Below are 25,923 nucleotides of genomic sequence, written 5' to 3'. Positions count from 1 at the left end.
CTAGTTAATATTAAAAACTATATGCTTTCATCCTAGAAGGGAGATGGTGTAGAGCAGAGTATTCACAGACAGTTTCAAAGAGGGAAAGGATGAAAGCCAAGCCTTGAGGCATAGTTGGATCTCCACAGAAAAGGACAGCAATGGGCTTACTGAAGACAGAGGGAACATTCATGAACGAGGACTTGGAAGCTAAATGAGTACATCAGGCTTAGGAGAGGACATTGGGGTCAAAGGTAAAGGGACTTGGCCCAACCGAAGTGTAAAGTATAACCACTGTCTTATTGCACAATGATTTACCGAACACCTACCATGTGCTGGGTTTTCTTTCAGACACTGGATCTACAGTCACTGACAGGACAAAGCCTATTCCCTCTTGGAGCTTACATTCTCGTGGGTATAAACAGCCATTTCAGAAAAAAATCATTATATATAATATATATTATATACATATAATATATATTTTATATATTATATATAAGTAATATATAATACACATTATATATATATTATATATATTATTATATATATAATGTAAGCAAGTAATAAGTACAATGGAGAAAAAGAAAATTGGGTAAAGAGATAGCAAAAGGTAGAGAAGTGCTAAGTTAGATGGGGTAGTGAGACCACTTTGTAGAGGTTTTGTTTGAGTAGGAACCCAAATCAAGAGTGAGGAAAAGCTGGATGGGGGGGGGGGGGGCGGGGGGCGCTGCTATATTATGAAGCATAAGTGTTTGGGGCTTGACTGGCCTGGTTGGTAACAGAGAGCCACTGTAATCCTCTTGAGGTGACCTCAAGTCCCAGTTTGCTGGGACAGTCCCAGCATATAGCTCTTTCCCAAGCATAATTAGTAGGAATTTCACTCTCAATGGCATCTCAGTTTGGGTGATAAATTCTATTTTTATCTTATTTACAAGGCCATTCAAAGGGATTTTTTATAAATGGTCCTTACAACAGTAAACAAGATATACAAGGAGGAGGCTAGAGTTGGCAAGGAGAATAATTTAGTGGTTTTTAAAAATAATCCAGGCAACAGGAGATATGGGCCTTAATTTAGAGAAAATGCTAGGAACTGACGGTCACCACAACCTTCCCAGGACATGGTCTGATCATACTGCTGCCTGGTCAGAAATATCAGAAAGCCCCCTATTAAAGCAGGCACAAGTCATCACCCTGGTTTTCAAAGCCTCCTCAATACGCCCTGAACCACATCATTTCCCAGCTTCTATTGGTTACTCTGTAGCCACAGGACTTGAGCACTGACATGTAAGATGTGTAAGAGCTGCTGTGCCTTCTCTACTCTCCCGCCCCTGCTACCTGCAGTGAGGGGACCCCATGTTCCCAGTGGCATAGGTAGAAGGTGGAGGGGGACTCTCTGACCCACATCAGACTTCATGCAAGGAAGGGGCAATCTCTGTTGGGTTAAGTCTCTAAAATTTGGGGGTCTGGTAGGTCAGCTGGTAATAAATATGCTAACAAAGAGACCTATCAGTTTGTCCCCTCAGTACTTCCTTGTTACAGTCCAGCTCTTTCTTCAAGACCAAGATCAAAAAAGTTTAGATTTTCTTTAACTCCAATTGCAAGTGGTCTCTTTGAATAGGAATAGCACTCTTTTGGTAATTCGTTTATTGTTTAAACCCTGCCTGAAATAGAATGTGTATGTGTGTCTATCCTGCTCTCCCAGCCCTTCATCCCACTCCATCTCAACCTACTAATTCAGTCTTATAGAGCTGGATAAATGGGTTTTAACTTTATCTTAGAAACAAAATTGGTTAACCAAGCCCCCCCGCCAAAAGTGTAACTAAAGAAAACAAAATTTTAAAAAATGTTTAAAAAAAGAAAAAAGTTGCAACGAGCTTCAAACAGTATTTACCAAAGTGCAACATCAAATCAGGTGAATATCCAGTGCTGTACTACAAACATTTTCTACAATTCCTAGCAAACCCCAGGATGTGGAGGGAAACATGAGCATTAAGTTTGCAAGTTGAAATGTGCAACAGGTATCTCAAAGTGGAAGGCTTTCTGTTAGCAAGAATGAGGTATGGTAAGAATGAGGTTGTAGACAATAGAGAGAAAAGGTTGTGACATATGGTCCAAGTGACCTGGAATATTCACACCAAGACAGAAGGAATTCATGTGAGGTCTACTGTATAGCAGCCATCACAGATGTACAGAACACGTTGCTCAACCCCAGCCTCTTACACAAACATTCACTCTAAGTCATTCTGAGTTAGAATCTCTACACCACCCATTCTGCATGCTGAGCCACCAACCCCAGTCCTGTCAACACCTTTTTTACCCCTTTTGCCCTGGGTAAACAGTGAGGGCCTTCCTGTTTCCTTATATTGCAGTACAGAATATACGTCTAATGGAATATTTTATACGTAGTGGTTCTCTGGCTAACCAAAAAGAACAGCCACACAGAAGCCAAAATACCACCTAAGTAAGGTTGCTCTTCAATAAGATCAGATGGGTAGACTTTAAATTAGTATCTACATACTTTTGCTGACAAGTAGTTCTATTTTAGTCTGCAGTTTCCTAACCAGTGATGACCTAGGCATATGCTACCCTTACCCTCTTCTTTGGCACTCTTGTGAGAAGGGCCCTAAGGGACTTCAAATGACAAATCTTGTGCCTTACATCCTTTCCCATCCTCCTGGCTTTGCCTCTGATTCCACACATGGTTGTAGTGAACAGTTCTCTGCTGGCTTCAATTCACATAGAATGACAGTGTTTCACCTCAAGAAAATGTCCTTTGCTTTCTGCTGTGGGGTTTCTCCAATGCCATATAATGGGACTCTCAAGGTAGCCCACTCTGCACACATGTAGGAGGAACCAGAAGTGGGTGAAAGTTAACAATCCCAGGAGTAACCTCCACCTATGTGGGATGAGAGTTGATGGATAAATGCTACTCCCTAATCATACTCAGGTCAACAATTTCAGGAAGCAGTGTATAAGCTCCTCAGAAGGTCATGGCAGGATCACTGCCAGTTAATGTGGCAATGAACTTACTGACACATGCTCAGATTGGCTTTTCTTTCTTCCTAGTTTTACTCTCCTTAATCTCTTATTTCTGCTTCCTGGGATCACTTCCCAAATAAAGTACATACAAGTCCTTTTTTCAGGCTCTTCTTTCACAGGTAATAAGCTAAGACATCGTAAAAATCAATGCTCTTCCATCCTTCTGTCTGCCCTTCCATTCTTTCACTCCCATCGTGCTCCATAAAGGGTTTAGGACGTCCGAGTGCTATAAGTGTGGTGTGCAGGAAGGAGGAGAATCTGGTCACCAGTTCACAGGCATTGGGAACCACCAGTGCTGAATCATCCTTGATTTCAACTACAGAAGCATGAAAGTCTATAATGAAAATCATTCTAGGTCTTAACTACAGCTACAAAAATGCCATCTAAGTGCAAACCTTAATATTCAGATGACAATATTTTTTACTCAATGGATTACTTTTAAAAAAATCTCTTAAAAGTATTACTTATCTTTAAAAAGCCCTACAACCCAAAAAGATACAAAGAAAAATACTAAGATACAGTCTAATAACAACATAGTATATGGTTTAAATCAGGCAACAAAATCATTTTATACATTTGATGGCTACAAAGAATTATTTGTTTCAGCCATTGAATATTTGTTCAGTAAGTAAATTTAAATTTTGTTGAGATTTCCAAGCGTATATACTAGTAACATAAAAATAAAACTAATGGTAATTGGTTTTCCAGTTTTAAAATTTGTTAAATTTTTAAAGGGGAAATATCTATTTCGGATCTTAGTCTTTAAAACTAGAAAGCAGAGAGATTTGCAGAACTAAAAAAAAAGATGCTATGATTTTATTATTTTATAGAACCCAGTATGGTAATCTTGGCATTATCAATAAAAACAGTCACGATCACAACACGTACTTTGAAATGTTCAAGAACATTCGCTAACAAAATTTCATTTGCGATTTTTAAGCTGAAAAAGTCTTTCTTATTATTAGGAATCATCTCTGCGTGAAGCAATCCAGATTTTATAGTTCATTCTGAGTTTTTAGAAGATATTTCAAAACAAATAATGTTTGCATTGAACCTCTACTCACACTCAACTTCCAGGAATCACCAGAGTGTCACTCAATTAAACACAACATAAAAGTACTAGAGAGTACATTTTATTGCAGTAAAACCTAACACTTTATCAACTAAAGCACGTTATCAACTAAAACTATTAACTGCCCCTTCCATAGAAAAATAAACTCAAAATAATGACAAAGGATGTCAAAATCCAAGAAATCACATTTTAGCGCTGGAAGAGGCATCTCCTCAAAGATCATTCAATCAGCTTTTCTCATTGTAAGACTGAGAAACTGGGGCTCCAAGAGGTAGGTGAGTCACCAGCGTCACAGAGCCATTAGTGACAAAGCTATATTGTTTCCTGATTCCAATACTGCTTCGGCCAGCCCATCTTCACCATTCTTTTCCTCAGATTACTCAAATATTCCGTGCAAACCGGTAGTTGTAACTTAGAATTTCCCTCATTAAGGTAGTTATTTTTCCCCAAGATATGTTCATCCTGGGTGCTCTCCATCGGAAAATAGTTCAATGGAGCACAGAATTTAAAACCAGAAATTCAGTGCTCGCTTCGGCAGCACCTATCACTAAAATTGGAACGATACAGAGATTGGCACGGCCCCTGCGCAAGGATGACATGTCAATTTGTGAAGCTTCCGGATTTTTGGTATCCTGCTGAGTGAATTAAGTCAGTCAAAGACAGGTATCATCTGTTTTCACTCATATGTGGAGCTTGAGAAACTTAACAGAAGACCGGGGGGGAGGGAAGGAGAAAAAATATAGTTACAAACAGAGAGGGAGGGAGGCAAACCATAAAAGACTCTTAAATACAGAGAACAAACTGAGGGTGGATGTGTGTGTGTGTGGGGGGGGGGATGGTGGGAAAGAGGGGAAGATGGGTGATGGGCATTGAGGACACCACTTGGGATGAGCACTGGGTGATGTATGTAAGCGATGAATCATGAGAATCTACCCCTAAAACCAAGAGTACATTTTACACATTGTATGTTAGCCAACTTGACACTGAATTATATTAAAATAATAATAAAATATACTTCCCCCCAAAAAAATAAAAAAATAAAACCAGAAATTCAGTAACTGCTTCGCAAGCATGAACATTAGTACATCTTTATTATAAAAGCAATAAAGTATGATGATATATTAGTAAATTACCATTGACAATTGTGATAAAAATCTTACTGGTGCCTTGGAGTTTTCTTTGCCGGCAGATTTATCCTGCATGAAAATAATACAAAGAAAAAAAAAAGAACCGTAACTGTTCACTCTGTTAATACTATAATTGATTCACTCGACAAAATTCTACAGTGTTTAATTTAAGAAAAACACATATCCTCCAAAATATTCTAAAACATACTCTACAGATGGTATAATACTGTGTACAGAAATTCATAAGGAATCCACAAAAAATTATAAGAACTAATGAATAAGTTCAGCAATGTTGCTGGATCCAAGACCAATGGGGAAAAAAAAAATCAATTGTATTTCTAACATTAGCAATGAACTATCCAAAATTGAAGAAACATTTATAATAGAATTAAAAAGTATAAAATACTTAGGAATAGGGGCGCCTGGGTGGCGCAGTCGGTTAAGCATCCGACTTCAGCCAGGTCACGATCTCACGGTCCGTGAGTTCGAGCCCCGCGTCAGGCTCTGGGCCGATGGCTCGGAGCCTGGAGCCTGTTTCCGATTCTGTGTCTCCCTCTCTCTCTGCCCCTCCCCCGTTCATGCTCTGTCTCTCTCTGTCCCAAAAATAAATAAAAAACGTTGAAAAAAAAAATTGAAAAAAAAAAATAATAAATAAATAAATAAATAAATAAATAAATAAAATACTTAGGAATAAATTTAATAAGATTTGTACAATAAAAGCTATAAAACATTACTTACAAAAAAAAAGACACCTAAATAAATGAAAAGACATCCCATGCTCATGGATTATAAGACAAATATTAATACCCCTTTCCCCCAAAATTATCTACAGATTCAACACATTCCCTATCAAAATCTCAGCTATTTTTTTTAGTAGAAATAAACAAGCTGATCATAAAACTTATGGAAATATAAGGACCCAGAACAGCCAAATAATCTTGAAAAGGCACAAAGTTGGCAGAATCATCCTTCCAGATTTCACAACTTACTACAAAGCTAGAATAATGAAGACTACATAATGATAAACACACAGATCAAAGAGATAGAATTGGAAGTTTAGAAATAAACCCATTTGTTTATGGGCAATTGATTTTTGACAGGAGTGCCAAGACAATTCAGTGGAAAACTGGTCCTATCTTCTTCTCAGAATGTATCTCAATCTAAATGGTGTCCAAAGTTTCCTCAGCCTGGCCTCTGTTCTCCATCGCTAATTTTTTTTTCTGAATCCTTTATATCCTAAGGCTAATATACCCTCAATTACTACTAACAAGTACAAATATTGCTTGCAATAACTTTCAGAGAATACCTTTGTCTTCTTTGCAATAGAGAATAATTCTACTGTAGGAATTTCGTCTAAAGTAAGAAGTGCTATTGAGCACGATACTTTGATTTGTAAAAGAGATAATACAAGTTGTGCTTTGGTCGCTTATAAAGGTGTTGGCTCTCAGCATCACATCTATGCCTTTTTGTCTTCCTTGATGGTTCTCGAGCCGGACCCAAAAACATTTCTCCAGCTGGCACAGTATTAGAGAAGGTTCAAAAGGGACACTGTAAGAAAAAGGGACTCTTCGTAGTTCCAGTGCTTTTCCTCAATGCTCTCAGGGTGTGGCTGTCAGCAGTCAGTCAGTATCCTTGCCCCTGGGCAGCTTCCCAGCCTGCGGTACCTGGCTGATCCAATGGCAGACAACCTCCAGCAGGTTTCACTGCCATCTCGATTGGTAGCTTTCCAGCAAGTTTCCCTTACATCAGAGGGAGAATCCCTTTCAAACTTTTCAGCATATGTGTATGTGCATATCTGATTTGTCCCTTTAATTCCATTGATACAGTTGTCTATCTGTAAATAAATTGTATCAAATTTCTGTAACTTCACAAAAGATCTTGAAATTCTCTCCACCTTACTATTGTAAAAACAATCAGATACAGACTTCTGGTCCAAGATGGTGGTGTAGGAAGACTCTCAACTCCCTTCCTCCATGGAGACCCCAAATCAACACTCATTTATAGAGCAGTTCCTCCTAAAGGTGAGCTGAGGGCTAACTGAATAGCTTCTGCACAACAAAAGATAAAGAGGCCACAGAGAACTGGCAAGAGATGAAGACACACAAAGGAAGGGAATTCTTACCCCCAACATTGCAAACTGTAGAGGAGAGGGATAGTACTGAGGGACTGAGCAGATTTGTCTGCTCAGGGCATGGGGGGCGAGGGCAGTGGAGGCGGGGGGAACATGGTTTAAAAGAACAACTAGAGGGGCGCCTGGGCGGCTCAGTCATTTCAGCTTAGGTCATGATCTCCCAATTTGTGAGTTCAAGCCCTGCATCGGGCTCTCTGCTGTCAGCACAGAGCCCCTTTAGGATCCCCTGTCTCCCATTATCTCTGCCCCTCCCTTGTTTGCACACATGCGTACACATTCTCTCTCCCTCTGTCTCTGTCTCTCTTTCTCTCTCTCTCTCTCAAAAACAAACATTTAAAACAAATAAAAAGTAAAATAAAAGAGCAACTAGGATATAAAAGATCCAGTCTTAAAAGTTCGCCAAATGGCAAGGGAGCTGCTGGAACTCATTCCAAGTTCAAAGGGCTGGCAAGCACCATGGTTTACATTCATCTTCTACATTGATAACCCAGACAGGAGGAGGGTCTGGCCACCATAGCCAGGCTGCTGCCTTAGAGTGCCAGGTCTCTAGCTCACACCAACTCCAGACACCCTGGGCACAGATAAAACCCCACAGTTTAAAGGAGCAACTGGAATATAAAAGATCCAGCCCTAAAAGGCCACCAAGGGCAAGGTTGCTGCTGGAATTCTCTCTGGTTTAGAGGGGCTGGTGAGCACTATGGTTTACATTCTCCCTCCACCTTAATAGTGTGGATAGGACCAAGGTCCAGGTACCATAGTCTACTGCCTCAGTGAGCCCCAGACCCCTAGCCCACATCAACCTCAGCCAACACACCAAGGCAGCCCAGTGCAATGCACACCGGGACACCCTAGTCAGTGCTCACTACAGCCCCAGCTGTCATGCCAAGGTGACACAGATGCCAGGGACCCCAGAACACTCCAAGCCTATGCCATCTTGGCTTCAGATGACTTGCTAGGGCACTCCCAGAACAGACCACTCAGGGACCTGTCGGCTCATGCCTACTTTGATTCCTGCCTTCCTACCAAGACAGTTCCTATGCAAAGCACTCCAGGAACCCTTAACCCTGCCTGCCTCAGTTTCCAGCCACCCTGCCAGGGCACTCCATGCATGAAGCACTCTGGGAACCCTGCATTGTACTCTCCTTTGGCCCCAGCCATCCCACCAGGGTATCCCCTGCATGGAGTGCCCCAGGACATACCTTGGCCTGCACAAGTCCACTCCCCCACCAAGGCAGTCCCTGCATGGGCACTTGAGGCACCTTGGCTGGCACCTACTTTGGTTTTAGCTATCCTGCCAGGGCACCCTCTGCATGAAAAGCCCCAGCTCCACCCCAGCCCATGTCTACTTCTGCTCAGTCATCCCACCAGGGCAGCCGCAGCACATAGTGCCCCAAACCCGTAACCCACACCAGACACAGCTCCAGCCAGCCAAAGCCACAAAGCACAAACATTTTACAGGGGGCAACCATACACAAGACCATTCCTTTGAGTTTAGGAGAAGTAGCTATTCCACCTAATTCATAGCAACAAACACAAGTCAGGCAAAATGAGGAGACAGATGTATATGCTCCCAATGAAAGAACATCACAACTCCCCACCAAACAAAATAAATGAAACAGAGCTAAGTCATATACCTGATAAAGAGTTTAAAGATGCTCATCAGACTGGACAGAAGAGTAGAACTCAGTGAGAACTTCAACAGCTACACAGAAAATATAAAGAGGAATAAATCCAAGTTGAGTACAATTAAGTGAAATGAAAAACACACTAGAATCAACAGATTAGCAGATGCAGAAGAATTGATCAGTGATCTGGAAAACAGGATCATGGAAAGCGCCCAAGCTCAACAGCAAGAAGAAAAAAGAATTTTAAAACTGAGGATAGCTTAAAGGATCTCTTGGACAACATCAAACAAACAAGTATTTTGTATTATAGGGGTCCCAGAAGGAGAAGAGAGAGAAAGGGGAAGAAAACTTATTTGAAGAAACGATAGCTGAAATGTCCCTAACTTGAGGAAGGAAACAGACATCCAGGATCAGGAAGCACAGAGAGTTCCAAACAAAATGAATGCAAGGAGGTGCACAGCACTGCAATAATTAAAATGTTAAAAGTCAAAGGGAGAATTTTAAAAGCATTAAGGTTATCATTCAGAATTGAAGGAGAGATAGAGTTTCCCCAGACAAACAAAAGTTAAAGGAATTCATCACCACCAAACCAGTCTTCCAAGAAATATTAAAAGGTCTTCTTTAAGTTTAAAAAAAGGCCATAGTTAAAAGTAGTAAACTTAAGAATAAAATGATGTAAAATATGACAATATATACATACAACATTGAAGGGGGAGTAAAAAAGTTCTTTTAGAATGTGTCTGAACTTAAATGACCATCAACTTTATATTGACAGCTTTATCCCATATATGAACTTCATAGTAACCACAAACCCAAAATCTTTTATATATACAGAAAAAAATAAAGAGAAAGCCAAGCCTAACACTTCAGAAAGCCATCACAAGGCAAGAAAAAGAACAGAAGAACTACAAAAACAACTATAAACTGATTTTTAAAATAGCAATATGTACACATCAATAATTACTTTACATTTAAATGGTCTAAATGCTCCAATCAAAAGACATAAGGTGGCAGATGGATAAAAAACAAGATCCATCTATACACTGACTACAACAGACTCACCTCACACCTAAAGACATATACAGATTGAAAGTAAGAGTATGGAAGAAGATGTACCATGCCAATAGAAGAAGAAAAAAAAAGCTGGGGTAGCAATACTTAGAGAGGACAAATAGACTTTTTAAAAAATATTTATTTTTGAGAGAGAGAGTACGAGCAGTGGAGGGGCAGAGAGAGGGGGAAACAGGATCAGAAGCGGTCTCTGTGCCAATAGCAGAGAGCCTGGTGTGGGGTTGAACTCACACACCATAAGACATGACCTGAGCCAGTCAGATGCTTAACCAACTAAGCCACCCAGGCATCCCACAAATAAGACTTTAAAACAAAGACAGTAACAAGAGACAAAGAGGGGCATCATATAATGATAAAGGGATCAGTCCAACAAGAGGATATAATAATTTCAAATATTTATGTACCCAACACTGAAGCATCTATATATATGAAGTATTAACAGACATTGAGGGAGAAATGGACAGTAATACATAGGAGAATTTAACACCCCACTTGTATCAGTGGATCGATCATCTGAATAGAGAGAAAAAAAAATCAAGAAACAGCATCTTTGAATGACCCACTGGACCAGATGGACTTAATAAATATATACAGAACATTCCATCCAAAAACAGAATATACATCCTTTTCAAGTGCACATGGAACATTCTCCAGGATACATCACATGTTAATCCACAAAACAAGTCTCAATAAACTTAGGAAGATTGAAATCACATCATCTATCATTTTCAAGCACAACTGTATGAAATTAGAAATCAATCATAAGGAAAAAAAAAACAGGAAAACCTCACAATGCATGGAGACTAACTACCATGGGTCAAAGAAATCAAAGAGAAAATAAAAAATACATGGAGACAAAAATGAAAATACAATGACCCAAAATCTGTGGGACAGAACAAAAACAGTTCTTAGAGGGAAATTTATAGCAATACAGGCCTAGCTCAAGAAACAAGAAAAATCTCAAACAATCTAATCTTAGATCTAAAGGAACTAGAAAGAAAAAAAAAATACCAAAGCCCAAAGTTAGTAGAAAGAAGGAAATAGGAGCATAAATAAATGAAATGAAGAAAAAACAAACAAGCAAACAACAACAAAAACCAATGAAACCAAGAGCTGGTTCTTTGAAAAGATCAACAATTGATAAACCTTTAGTCAGACTCATGAAGGAAAAAAAGACACATAAAATCAGAAATGAAAGAGAGAGAAAAAAAGTAACAACCAACACCACAGAAATACAACAAATTATAAGAGAACACCATGAAAGATTATGCCAACAAATTACACAACCTAGAAGAAATGAACGAATTCCTAGAAACACACCATCTTCTAAAACTGAATCAGGAAGAAATAGAAAACCTGAATAGACCAATTACTAATAATGAAATTGAATAAAAAAAAAAAAATCCAACAGATGTATTCACACGTGAATTCTACCAAACATTTAAAGAAGAGAGAAGATTCAATGCCTATTCTCAAACTATCAAAAAAAAGGAGGGGCGGGGGAAGAAAGCTTTCAAGTACCTTCTATAAAAGAAGCGGTACCCTGATACAAAAACCAGACAAAAACACTATAAGAAGGCAACAGGCAAATATCCCTGATGACACAGAGGCAAAGGCCTCAACAAAATGTCAGCAAACCACATTCGACAATTCATTAAAAGGATCATTTACCACAGTCAAGTGGGCTTTATTCTTGGGAAGTAAGAATAGTTCAATATTCAGAAATCAACATGATACACCACTTCAGTGAAACAAGGGATAAAAAGCATATAATCTCAATAGATGCAGAAAAAGCATTTGACAAAAGTCAGCAACAATTCATGATACGAACGCTCAACAAGGTAGGTTTAGAGGAAACAAACCTCAACAAATAAGGGCCATATGTGAAAAACCCAAAGCTAACATCATACTCACTGGTAAAAACAGTTTTTCCCCTATGATCAGGAACGAGTGTGTATACTCTCACCATTTTTATTCAATATAGTACCAGAAGTTCTAGCCATAGCAATCAGACAAGAAAAATGTAAGACATCCAAGTTGGTAAAGATGAAGTAAAACTCACTGTTTGCAGATGACGTGATACTATATATAAAAAACCCTAAGGACTCAACCAAAAACTATTAGAATAAGTGAATTCACTAAAGTTGCAGGATACAAAATTAATACACAAAAATCCATTGCATTTCTCTACTCTAATAAATAGCATAAAGAGAAATTAAGAAAACAACTCCATTTATAATTGCACCAAAAAATAATAAAATACCTAGGAATAAACTTAACCAAGGAGGTGAAAGACCTGTACTCTGAAAATTTAAATATTGATGAAAGAACTTGAAGATGACACAAATGGAAAGATATTTCATGCTCACTGACTGGAAAGATTATTCTTAAAATGCTCATACTATCCAAAGCAATCTACAGATTCAGTGTAATTCCTATCAAAAAAACCAGTAGTATTTTTCACAGAACTAGAACAATACTAAAATTTGTATGGAATCACAATAGACCATAACAGCCAAAGCAATCTTAAGGAACAAAGTTAGAGGAATCACAATTATACAGTGATATAATATAAAGCTGTAGTAATTAAAACTCTAGGATACTAAGAAAAATGGACACACAAATCAATGAAACAAAGGGCCCAGAAATAAACCCATGCCTTATGTTAAATTAATCTACAACAAAGGAGGCAAGAATACACAATGAGGAAAAGACTGCCTCTTCAATAAATAAAGACTGCTGGGAAAACTGGACATCTACATGCAAAATAATGAAACTGGACCACTTTCTTACACCACACACAAAAATAAATTTAAAACAGATTAAACACCTAAATGTCAGACCTGAAAACACAAAACTTTTAGTAGAAAACATAGGCAATAATCTCTTTGGCATTGGCTTTAGCAACATTTCTCTAGATATGTCTCCTTAGGCAAGGGAAACAAAAACAAAAATCAACTCCTAGGACTACACAAATAAAAAGTTTTTGCACAGTGAAGGAAACCATCAACAAAACAAAAAATGCAGCCCACTAAATGGAAGATACTTGCAAATGATTTATCAATAAGAGATTAATACCCAAAGTATATAAAGAGCTTCTACAACTCAACACCAAAAAAAAAAAAAAAGAAACAAACAAACAAACAAACAAACACCTATCCAATTTTTAAAAAAATAGGCAGAGATACCTGGGTGGCTTACTCAGTTAAGCATCCAAGTCTTGATTTCACCTCAGGTCATGATCTCACATGGGTTTCAGGTCATGATCTCACGGGTTTAAGCCCCACATTGGGCTCTGGGCTGATGGTATGGAACCTGCTTGAGATTCTCTCTCTCCCTCTCTCTCTTTCTGTCCCCCACTCGTGCTCTCTCTCTTTCTCTCTCTCAAAACAAATAAACTTAAAAAAAAAATAGAGGACCTAAATAAGCACTTTGCCAAAGAGGACACACAAATGACCAACATGAATGAAAAAGTGCTTAACATCACTAATCAGAGAAATTCAAATCAAAACCACATTGAGACATCACCTTACACCTGTCAGAATGGCTGAAATGAAAAACACAAAAATAAGTGGTGAATATGTGAAGAAAAAGAACGCCTGTGCGCTATTGATGGAATGTAAATTGGTACAGCCACTACAGAAAACAGTATGGAGTTTCCTCAAAAAGTCAAATCCATTATGATCCATCTATTCTGATACTGGGTATTCACCCAAAGAAAATGCAAACACCAATTTGAAAAGATATATGTACCTCTATGTTTATTGAAGCATTATTTACAATAGCCAAGATATGGAAGCAACCCTAGTGTCCATCCATATATGAGTGGATAAAGTTGTGGTATACATACACAAATACACAATAAAATACAACTCAATTGTTAAAAAAGGAGATCTTGCCATTTGCAACATCGTGGATGGACCTAAAGAATATTATGCTAAGTGAAATAAGTTAGGACAAATATCACTTGATTTCGCTTACATGTGGAATCTAAAAAAACAAAACAAAAAAAGAAAAAAGTGAACAAAAAGAAGAAACAGACCCAAAAATACCAGAAAGGTGGCCAGAAAGGAGGGAAGTAGGGGATGGGCAAAATGGGTGAAGGGGAGTGGGAGACACATGTTTCCAGTTACGTGAAGTCCTGAGAATAAAAAGTACAGCATAGGGAATATAGTCAATGGTATTGTAATAGTGTTTTATGGTGACAGATGGTAGCTATGCTTGTGGTAAACATAAGATATAAACTTGTTGAATCATTATCTTGTGCACCTAAAACTAATATAACATTGTATGTCAACCACATCTCAATAAAAAAAAAAAATTACCATGGACAATCTTGACCTTTTTTCTACCAGGTGAATTTTAACATCAATGTTGCCTAAAACTTTTGGAAATTTTGATAAAAATACACTGAATTTCTAGAATAACGTGAAGGAAGCTGACATAATTAAGATACTGACTCTTCTTTTTTCATGAATACAATGCTTCTTCATTCAGATCCTGGGAGTGTATCCTTCAAAATCATTTCATAATATTCTTCCTAAGTGTCTTCTACATCTTTCGTAAGATTTTTAGGTATGAAGATTTTGAATAGGAAAATGAATCATAGCATCTGCAGGAGACTTACAAACTTTTTATCCCAACTGCTTTGTCAACATGGAAAGGTCTATGAAAGCTGCATCTACTTGTAATTTCTGTGATGGTTATGCTTTGTTTGGCCCAGTCCAGTCTCCATGCCTTTTTTTTTTTTTTTTTTTACCCTTGCTTTCTGCCTGAAAGGCCGAATCTGGTGGGGATTAAGCAATGAGAAGCACCAGTAGGACACTAGAGAGCAGGAGGGGAGAGCGTTTTGGATATTTCTTTCCTAGTATGTCCTGTTTCCCATAGTTCTGTTAGTAGCTGAATTCTTCCAGAGCTCAGCTATCAGGAAGCTACCATTCCAAACCCCCACCTCATACCAGGTTTTAGATAATGGTAAGTATAATTGAAATGATAAACAGTAAATGGCAATTCCTGATCAGGCCTAGGAATGTTAATGACTTCGTATTGCTGTTAATCTTTAAGGGACTCCTCAACCTCGTTGGCTCTTTGCCTTAACCTTACCCACACCACTGCAAAGGGTCTCTTTGTAAGTTTTCTTCAATTAAATCCCTTTGAGATGGTCATCTGTTTTCTGGTGGGATCCTAACGAACAGAACTTTACTAAAATTAAAATTGCTAAGGAGTCTAGACCTTCCTTAAGTAGTCTGGCTTTGCATTTCGTTTTGATTTTAATTTTCAACTACTTGTCTATCGGACGGGAGGTCATAAATCTGGCATAATCTAAGTTTAACCACTCTGATCAAATGACCAGAACCTGCAAATGTATCAGGTTAAATCAACAATCTCATGAAGTTGTCTGGTTAAAACAATATCTCAAAATTTATCAGGGTTGATTTAACATAGTTGTCACAGATTTGCATTATGGTTATCAAAGTGATCACCTAGGTGGGCCTCATATCAAACTGTTTTTACTCTGACCTCCTCTTTAAGCAAGGACATGAAGAAGATATTTAGGAAAACTGAATGAGCATCCTATAAATGCACAATTACAGTACTTGATTTAACACTTAGAAAAGGTGCTTGGGTAGAGAGGAGTTGACGGCTTTTTCCTCCTTACCTGCCCACCATATATAGTCGATTTGTGGGGCACTCCATGATCTTTGCATATTAAGACCCTTGAAAGTTCTTCAATGAAGCTCAAATGTCTTACTTTATGTTTTAATTTTAAAATTGAAATGAGCAGTTGCAAGGGATTTATGTTTCTCTTAAATAGCTAACTTAAGAGCTCAGACTGCTATTCCTGAAAAAATGCCTTGTCACTCTCAAACTTCCACTAATGAGATGAATGTGTTAAAATCTCCTTCAGCAAATATGATTTACCACCTGCTCACTTTTTCAAACCGAATGAATACATAAGTAAATGTCACATAAGAATGGCATTTCCAAAAGTTTAATCCATTCCATTTGTTTTAGGTTAAAATGTAAAAGCTTTTATCCTTTCAAAAGGAAAACTGCATTTGAAATTAGCATAAATGAGAGTACCAAGAGTTTTAAAATTACCAAACAACCAAAGCAGTGAGAGAGGGACCTCTGCTGTTTCAAAATGGTGTTTAAAAAAATGGAAATAATCCTAGATGGGGTCACGTAACTTTCTTTCAAGATCCCAATAATGCCTCTTCAATAATATAGGTCCCTTTAGGGGAGAGTGGGGAAGGGATAAGGGAAGTCATTTCCAAACATCACTTTTATTAAGATAAAGCAAAATTTAAAACCTAACTGCCAATAGGTTTTCACTGGATATTTTTTAGTTGTAAATTGGTCAGCTTGGGGCTTTGGAAAATAATAGTTCAGAAATACCACTGCAATATGATAGATACGTGTTTTAAATTTCAACAACATAGGCTATGGTTCAAGATCAGGCCAAAGCCTGTTAAGAGCAACATGCAAATAAGTTGCTTAATGCATATCGATGGTAAATATTTTTAAAAGGACTTTGTGATTATAGGATCACTCACAATCACTAGTACACTCTATTAATCTAATGGCTCAGGTTTTTAGCTACCTAAATCATTTTGTTGTTGTTTTTTGTTTATCATTTGTTCTTTTACCACTAATTACTAATTATATGGTAAGTGAATCAATGTCTGTTTCTTAGTTTTCAGTTTATTACACATTTCAATAAAATGCCAAAACTAGGTTTTCTTGATCACTTAGGCATTATTTGATTAATCAATTAGGATTGACATTTTGTTAGTAATCTACAACCCAATGGATAGGGGAATAAATTACTTTTTAACATCCTTTCCTCAATAAACTAACACTACAAAAAAAAAAAAAAAGCATGAAGCATTGAAAAAAAAAAAAAGAATTATAGTTTAGTGTTATAACAAAGAAACCATGCAAAATCCACAGGCTTTCCAGCAACTGTTTTTCATTCAGTACCACCATACTTAAGGAGCCTTTTCCATATTCATTTAGAGAGTTAAAATTGTTTTTCTCACTAGCTAGAATCATGCCCGTGCTTAACTCCTTCCCATTCTGTTCCCGCATTAAAAAGTTGGCCATTGTTCTGCATTTCTTTTGTTTACAGTTGCTCTTAAGTTCAATAAAGAAAGTTCTGGAAAGTAGGTATTGCAACATGCATCTTTTATTACCTGTCCTGAAGATATTTTCCTAAGAAATTCCATATGCCACTTACCAAACCCTCTCACATACTGGTTTGAATTTCACAACCTCAGAAATGGGGAAAGTTCTGATGCCCCTTCCCTTCTGCCCCCCCTGCATAAAAAGGGAGAAAAGCTTAGAAAGGTAAAGTGATTTCCCCCACGTCTCACAGCTAGGAAAGGGCTTGGATTCCAACCCTAGAGAGCCTAGACCCACTGCAACTCCCCACGCAGCTTCCCCCCACCGTGAGCTGGGGACACTCTGGAGCTGTAGTTTTAACTGCTAGCGCACCGCTGGGCTAAAATGGTTGGTTGTCATGACAACATCAAGGACGAACGGTTGGGAAGAAAACATTTAAGGGTTTTCACGAAAAGCGCTCAATATCCCAGATGTAACTAGGGTGAAGGAAGCTGTACCCTACAGGATCACGACTGGGGAACCTGGAGGACCAGGCTTCGATCGCTTCTGAGATAGGAAGGAAGCTTCGCTGCGGGGCCAGCCGGGCGAGGAGTACCATCTCACCTGCTCGCTGCTCATGGCTGTGAGGACGCGTTCGAGTCACCTAGTGGCTTCACTATCGCTGCAGCCCGGCGCCCCTCAGGCAAGAGAAGTGGCAGCCCGGGACCCAGCCTGAAGCCTCTGCTCCCTCAGCGCAGAGACTGTCTAGCGTCCTGCAGCATTGGTTGCTAAGCAACAGACCTTCTCAGGCTCCGTTTCCGGTCATCGGTTGCTCCTGGGACAGCACCTAGGGAACTGGTAGTGGGATCCTGCAGGAGGCACTTTCCAGGGCACTCGGTGGCGCCTCTGAGCCAGTGCTGTGCACCCACCGAACAGCTGAAGGCAGAGAGGGTGCTTCTTCTGTCTTGAGAAGTGAATAATAGCCTTTGATTACTGATCATCACATTTCTATCCTCTTCTAACTTAACTAGGTGCTTGAACCCCTGCCATAACCCCTTCTTTAACTCTCTGTGCCTAAATCTCAAAACTAGCGGAATAAAACGCTTTTCTGTAGGAAGCAATATCATCTGCTAACTACTGAAGTTTCCATATCTTGGCTATTGTAGATAATGCTACAATAAACATAGAGGTGCATATATTTGAATCAGTGTTTTTGTGTCCTTTGGTAAGAGGTGAGATTACTGGATTTATGGTAGTTCTATTTTTAACTTTTTTTTTTTTTAATTTTTTTTTCAACGTTTTTTATTTATTTTTGGGACAGAGAGAGACAGAGCATGAACGGGGGAGGGGCAGAGAGAGAGAGGGAGACACAGAATCGGAAACAGGCTCCAGGCTCTGAGCCATCAGCCCAGAGCCCGACGCGGGGCTCGAACTCACGGACCGCGAGATCGTGACCTGGCTGAAGTCAGACGCTTAACCGACTGCGCCACCCAGGCGCCCCTATTTTTAACTTTTTGAGGATACTCCATACTGTTTTCCACAGTGGCTGCACCAGTTTGCATTCCCAACAGTGCAAGAGGGTTCGTTTTTCTCCACATCTTCACCAACACTTGTTCTTGCAGGTCTTTTAGTCAAGTTATTCTGACAGGTGTAGCTCATGTGGTTTTGATTCACATTTCCCTGGTGATTAGGGATGCTGAACACTTTTCCATATGTCTGTGATCTGTCTGTAGGTCTTCTTTGGGAAAGGTTTATTCAGGTCCTCTGTCCATTTTTTAAATCAAAAACATTTTTGGTGTTGAATAACTGAAGTTTTTTATATATTTGAAGATTAACTTTTCTATCATTTGCAAGGATCTTCTCCCATTCAGTACGTTGCCCGATGGTTTCCTTTGTTATGCAAAAGATTTTTATTTCTGTGTAGTCCCAAGAGTTGACGTTTGTAGCTCTCTTGCCAAAGATTTGTCTCGAAAAATGTTGCTATGGCTGGTGTCACAGAGATTACTGCCTATGTTTTCTCCTAAAAGTTTTATGCTTTCAGGTCTCACATTTAGGACTTTAGTCCACTTTGAGTTTATTTTTGTGTATGGTGTCAGAAAGTGGTCCGGTTTTCCCAGCACAATTTTTTTGACGTTTTTATTTACTTTTAAGACTGAAAGCATGAGCTGAGGATGGGCAGAGAGAGAAGGAAACAGGACCCGAAGCAGGCTCCGCAATGACAGCAGAGAGCCTGACACAGGGCTTGAACTCACGGGAGATGTGAGATCATAACCTGAGCCAAAGTCAGGCACTTAGCCAATTGAACCACCCAGGCACCCCCCAGCACCATTTATTGAAGAGACAGTCTTTTCCCCGCTGTATATTCTTGCCTCCTTTGCTAATTAACATACACACCCCTATGTTTATAGCAGCATTACTTACAATAGCCAAAATATAGAAACCAAAGTGTCCATCAATAGATGGATAAAAAAGACATAGTATCTATATACAATGGAATATTAATTGACCATAAAAAAGATAAGATCTTGGGGCACCTGGGTGGCTCAGTCGGTTAAGAGTCCAACTCTTGGTTTCGGCTCAGGTCATGGTCTCACAGTTTCGTGGGTTCAAGGCCCACATCAGACTCCAGGCTGACAATGCAGAGCCTACTTGTGATTCCCTCCCCCCACCCCCCTCACTCTACCTTCTCTCAAAATAAGCTTTAAAAAAATGTTTATAAAAGATAAAATCTTGCCATCTGTGACAGCATGGATGAACCTAGAAGAGATACGCTAAGTAAAATGAGGAAGATAAAGACTATAGGATTTCACTTTATGTGGAATCGAAAAAACAGAACAAATGACGAAACAAACCAAAAAGTAGACTTTTTTAATACTGAGAGCAAACTGGCGGTTGCCAGAAGGAAGGGGGATGGGAGGATGGGTGAAATAAAGGGAATTAATAGGTACAAACTACCAGTTATAAAGTAAGTCATGGAGATGGAAGAGCATGGGGAATACAGTCAACAATATTGGAATAATGTTGTACGGTGACAGATAGTGACTCTGCTTCCCGTGATGAGCACAGAGTAATGCATGGAATCGTTCAATAAATGTTGTACACCTGAAGCTAACCTAACAGTGCATGTTAATTATACAGCAGTTAAGAAAAAAGTGGGGGGCGCCTGGGTGTCTCAGTCGGTTAAGCTTCTGACTTCAACCCAGGTCATGATCTCAGTTTGTGGGTTTGAGCCCCACATTGGGCTCCGTGCTGACAGCTCAGAGCCTGGAGCTGCCTCAGATTGTGTGTCTCCCTCTCTCTCTCTCTGCCCCTCCCCTGCTCATGCTCTCTCTTTCAAAAATGAATAATAAAAACATTTAAAAAGAAAAAGAAAGATAGGAGTCAGGGGTTAGTGAAAAATTGGAGCAGAATGAAGTTTTAAGATAACTTCTTGGCAGGAAAGCAGGGAGAATGGAAGTGATCAAGGACATACAGGAAAGATCATTTGAAGTTGAAGCCTCTGAATTAGTAGTGACAAAAATCTGAACTCCAAAGACATTCAACAGACCAGGCTCAGGTTCAAAGAAAACCAACATATGACACATTTCCCAGGCTGGTATGACAGAAGGATAACTATTGGCTCACAAACTGGGCCCCACACAGGGAAGAGGCACGTCATCCCAGATTGGTAGGTGACAGGTTTCACATGCAAGGGAACTTACATACTAGACTTGCTTTCCCACAGCCATAAGACGAACAGACTTCCACACCCACCCGCCCGCTGGAATCTTCAGTTTATATAGAGGCCTTAACAAGGTTCAGTCACATCCAGATGGGCTCAACAGCAGATTGCTCCCTCATTTGACATCCTTGTAAACGGTGTCAGCTGTAGAAAGCATGGAAAACATGGGCAGAACGTGCATTCCAAGGTGGGGGAGGGGGGCTAAAAGGAGCCTCCAGATGCCTGGGTCCAGTTTGTGGCCCTTTGATGACCTCCTTCAACAACAACAGAGCAAGAGAATGGAGACTCTGAAAAGAGTGAAGTTGAAATTAAGAATCTCAGAACCTAAAATCAATAAAGGAAGAAAAGGCTATTCAGTGGCAATAAAGGAGCTCTTAAATAGGATAGGCGGGCATCTCAGCGAGAGAGAGACGTGGCGGGAGAAACTGCTGTCGAAGCAGAAAGAATAGGAGTGAGGGTATTGACGCTGCAATTTCAGAAGTGCAATTCCAGGCATTGACACGGTCCCCCATGTGGTCATGGAAATGGGTGCCTGTAGTGAAGGACTTTGGTCATGAAAGGTCAAGGAACTAAGCTTGATTAAGGAGTTTCACTTTAGCTAAGGCTATAGCTGTTCCCATGGATGCTGAGGTAAGCAGAGTGGAGGGGAAAACTGTGAGCTGAAGTCCTCAATGAATGAGGTAGGAGAGATGTTATGAGCCTAAAATTAGTAAGAACTCTGCTGGAAAACAGATGATAAATATTGTAGACCCCATCTCCTGAACTTGGAACGTGGAAGAATGGAAAATCCCACGTAGAAACAGAGCCTTCAAGGAGATAAATTACAGTAAAAACCTGGAGGTAGGGGTAGAGTTCCAAGAATGGGTTGAAGATATAGTGTGTTTTCGTAGCCCAGGGGTACAGTGAAAAGATCTGAAAGCCAGTAGAATACTAGAAAGTTGATTCTTCAGCCAAAAAGAAACAAAAACCTACTTAAAAGGTAAAAGCATGAGAAGCTAAAACATTAGCTGGAGGGCTTATACCACAGGCGATGCTAACCACGAGATGTGAAGGTGGGATTGGTTTAAGTGGCTGCCCGTGTGCTGCCAATAGAACTGTTCCCAGCAGTTCCCAGGTATTTAAAAGGAATTTGGCATTCTTGATAGAAAGCCAACATCAACTGGATTGCTTCTTGCAGAGTACTGGTCCACACAAACAGGCCAGCAGGGGACAGATGGATTCACAGCAACCGTCTGGACAGGGATGACCCTGAAAAGGCCCATTCACTTTCCACCCTTTTCCCCATCTGCAAATTTTCCTCCTTCCATCCTCTGCTGTTCTCACCGTCCGTTCACTCCACCGCAAAAGTCATAGTAGAAATGAACAACCATCCAGTGTTCTGACTTTCTACGTTTTTTCTGCTAGACCTCCATTTCTAGCTCCTCTGGGTGGTCACTTGCTCATTCACAGAATCTTGTTTCTAAACTTGTCTTCTGACGATTCCCAATGGGTCGTAACGCAGCCGTTCTCCACGGAGGGAGCGCAGGCGGTCCCGGTCCACATCTCGTAACAGATCGCAGGCGCCGAGAAAGGTCCCGGTCCCGGGAGAGAGATCCTCGACGGAGCCGCTATGGATCTCCGCACAGAAGAGGCTCCAGATCCCCAAGACGGCATAGATCCACATCTCCTTCCCCTTCTCCACTAAAAGGAAGAAGAGATGAGGAAAAGAAACAAAAGAAACAAAGAGCAAAGAACGTCAGATTACTGAGGAGGGCTTAGAGGGCAAAACAGAGGAAGAAATCGAAATGGTGAAGTTAATGGGATTTGCCTCTTTGGACTCCACGAGAGGGAAAAAGGTGGACGGCTCTGTAAATAAATGCTTATGCCATAAATGTATCTCAGAAGAGGAAGTACAGGCAGTATATGAATCAAAAAGGCGGATTCAATAGACCTTTGGTTCCGTTCTCATTGCATGAGAACTAAAATGTTAAAGAATGGGTTTTTTCCCCATCTTGCTCAGAAGAGTGGATTTTGTATTTCATATTTAATATTCATAAAAAAAACATGATCACAGTCTTTACTCCCTGTAAAAGTAAGAAAATGTTATTTATTATGTGTGCATTTCACTTACCCTGACTCAAAAAAAGAAAGGTTAATATATTTTTCTTTTAGGAAATGTCATTTGGGGCAATCGTCAACCCCAGTTTTTTGTTCTTATTGTTGTGGAAGCTGTGTATGTTTTCTTCTTGGATGCTCGTTAGGATTTTTGAAAACACGTAGAAGTAATTTGGATGTAAGTTTCTCAAATAAAGCAATATTTCTACCCTTTAAAAATAAATAAACAAACAAACGTGTCTTCTGTGGGGCACCTTTGCCAGAGTTATGGAAGAAAAAACAGTTTTATAAAAATTGGCAGACAATTCTTTCGTATTTGTCCCTTATTGTGATCCCTGTCAAGCAAGAGAAATGTCACTCCTGGGACTGAATTTACCTAGTAATTCTCACAGTAATCAGTACTATCACCAACAAGACCACAGCCGAGATGTCATCCCCTGTCCTCACCAGTCAAAACCCTGACAAAATCCGATACATTTCAAAAATCGTTAGGAATGAATTTTAGCTTAGATGTGTTAGACCATTGGATCCCTCAAATTATAGAAAGGCACTTTATCACTCTATTACTTATCTCCTTGAAAGATTCCCTTATGCACATAGTGTTTAACTTGGGTAGAGATATATGTATGCTTTTGATTTACTAATCTAAAAATATGGAAGTTCACTTTAAATTTTTTAAATGTTTTTTAATTTATTTTTGAAAGAGAGACAGAGCATGGGCAGGGAAGGGGCAGGGAGAGGGAGACCCAGAATCTGAAGCAGGCTCCAGGCTCCGAGCAGTCAGCACAGAGCTGATATAAGGCTTGAACTCACAAACCGTGAGATCATGACCTAAGCCAAAGTCGGATGCTCAACCAACTGAGCCACCCAGGTGACCTGGAAGTGCACTTCAAGAGAAGTTATCTGGGAAAAGAAACTGTTAACCAACTATGAAAGACCAAATGGAGAACAGAAATTGACTTGCTGATATTTTGGTTCCCTAGGTGTCAATTTCAGCTGCATGTATAATTTTGTGTTTTCTCTCATGGTTTGGGTGGGTTTTTTTCTCTTTTAAAAAACTTTTGTTTATGTATTTTGAGAGAGAGAGAGAGAGTGATGGGGCAGGGGCAAGAGAGGGAGACAGAGAATCTTAAGCAGGCTTCACGCTGTCAGCGCGCAGCCCTATGTGGGGCTCGAACTCGCTAATCATGAGATCATAACCTGAGCCTAAATCAAGAGTCCGTAGCTTAACTGGCTGAGCAGGGTGGGTTTTTTGTTTTGTTTTGTTTTTTAGTGATTTTATTACACATGAACCAAATTCTTGCTTAAGGATATTATGCCCGGGGCACCTGGGTGGCTCAGTCAGTTGAGCGTCCGACTTCCGCTCAGGTCATGATCTCACAGCTGGTGAGTTCGAGCCCCGCATCGGGCTCTGTGCTGGCAGCTCAGAGCCTGGAGCCTGCTTTGGATTCTGTGTCTCCCTCTCTCTCTGCCCCTCCCCTGCTCATGCTCTGTCTCTCTCTCTCTGTCAAAAATAAAAAAATAAACATTTAAAAAAAAGAAGAAGAAGAAGAAGAAGAAGAAGAAGAAGAAGAAGAAGAAGAAGAAGAAAGGATATTATGCCCAAATTTGTGCTGATTCTAAGGAAATTTTTTTTATCAGAAATTTATTTTCCAGTAAAGTATATTGTATAAGCTGCTGAGTTTTGACTTGTTGTGTTGTAATTTGTTACTACTTATTTTCTTTACCCCCTTCTTTTGAAACCGTAGCTTGTGTAGAGGGGAAAAGTGCTGATATGTTATACATGCTCCTTTTAAGCAACGTGGCAGCTTTTTATTTTTGTGGGTCATGGTATGAGGTTGAAAAAATTGAGTGTACAACTTAAAGCAGAGTCCAGCATCTGGTATTCTTTTCTCTGCCCATTCCCTTTTCTCTTTGTGAATCTATACTCCTCCTTATCTTCCTTATCTTGCTTAGTTGACAAATATTTCTTGAACACCTGCTGTGGGCCAGGCACTGGTCTAGGCATGGGAGAGAGAGGATGCAGCCAAGATCCCAGCTTCTATTCTAGGAGAGAGAAATTGAAAATTAGCAAGAAAAGAGCATTTTGTTTGTTTATTTCAGATGATTAAAATGAATGCAAAAAGTGAATAAAATGAAATGGGGTAACAGGAGAGACTGAAAGCCTCTCATAGGAGGAGAAATTTGAGCTGCGACTTGAATGACAAAAGAAGTCAGCCCTTCAGTGATGTCCGGAATGTTTTTCCCAGGAAGCAGGTGAGGTAGTAAGACTCAGACCTGAATGTAAGAATAAACTTGACACATTCAAAGCCAGGAACATAGTGAGGAAGGATCTTATTTTAATAAGGCAAAGAAACCATAAATTGAAATGGGGCAAGAAAGGAAGCAGGAAGGCCAATTAGGTGCCTACTGAAATAGGTCAGGGAAATAACAATGGTGGCTTAAACTTGGGGGAAGTGATGGAAATGAAGAGAAGGAAGACATCAGGGATATATTTGGGGCGGGGAGGAACCTGATAGGATTTGTTGATGGACCACATGTAAGGAATAAGAATATGGTAAAATGACTTTTAGGTTTTTTTGTTGGCTGAGCTACTTGGTAGATGGAAGGTACAAGAAAAGAAAAAACTTCATTTTCTAATATGTTAAGTTTGAGATGTCTGTTAGATGTCCAAGGAAGATGTTGAGATAGGGAGCTGTACAACTCTGGGTATAGCTCTGGTCAAGGTGTAGGCTGGAAGTTCATCCATAGATAGATGGTAATAGAAGCCATGAGATTAGATGAAATCATCAAACAAGAGACTGTAAATAGAAACAGAACGAAAGGTGATCCAAGGATCAGGCCCCAAGACTCTTGTTTTCTCTTTCTGGAAACTTGCAATTTAAAAAATTACATATTTTGTTGACCCTTTAACAAAGAGTTATGCAAGTACAAAGTTAGAGTTACAATAGATATCTCAG

The 25,923-nt window shown here is 39.6% G+C and overlaps 1 protein-coding gene, 1 non-coding gene and 1 pseudogene across 3 annotated transcripts in view; 2 read left to right on the top strand and 1 right to left on the bottom strand.

Moving 5' to 3' along the window:
- The window catches only part of DNAH7 (dynein axonemal heavy chain 7), a 265,127-nt gene extending 246,872 nt beyond the window's left edge, over positions 1-18,255 (bottom strand). The window contains exons 1-2 of one of the 2 annotated variants that reach the window (XM_058710674.1): positions 17,773-18,255; positions 5,224-5,286 (exon numbers count right to left, since the gene is read on the bottom strand). In XM_058710674.1, coding sequence (XP_058566657.1) covers positions 5,224-5,286; positions 17,773-17,787 — 78 coding nt within the window. In that variant the 5' untranslated portion in view covers positions 17,788-18,255. Of the gene's footprint in view, positions 1-5,223; positions 5,287-8,982; positions 9,628-17,772 lie in introns of those variants that run through there. The other variant, XM_058710688.1, reaches the window with a different exon arrangement.
- Positions 4,613-4,717, top strand: LOC131505805 (U6 spliceosomal RNA). Its single transcript, XR_009258578.1, has one exon. It is a non-coding gene; the product is annotated as a U6 spliceosomal RNA (small nuclear RNA).
- A 1,640-nt stretch (positions 18,256-19,895) lies between the features above and the next one.
- On the top strand, positions 19,896-22,928 carry LOC131490335 (U4/U6.U5 small nuclear ribonucleoprotein 27 kDa protein-like; annotated as a pseudogene).
- Positions 22,929-25,923: the final 2,995 nt, after the last annotated feature.

The sequence above is a fragment of the Neofelis nebulosa genome, chromosome 2 (genome assembly GCF_028018385.1).
Source record: "Neofelis nebulosa isolate mNeoNeb1 chromosome 2, mNeoNeb1.pri, whole genome shotgun sequence".
Taxonomy (NCBI): Eukaryota; Metazoa; Chordata; class Mammalia; order Carnivora; family Felidae; genus Neofelis; species Neofelis nebulosa.
This window is presented reverse-complemented; position numbering and strand designations above follow the sequence as displayed.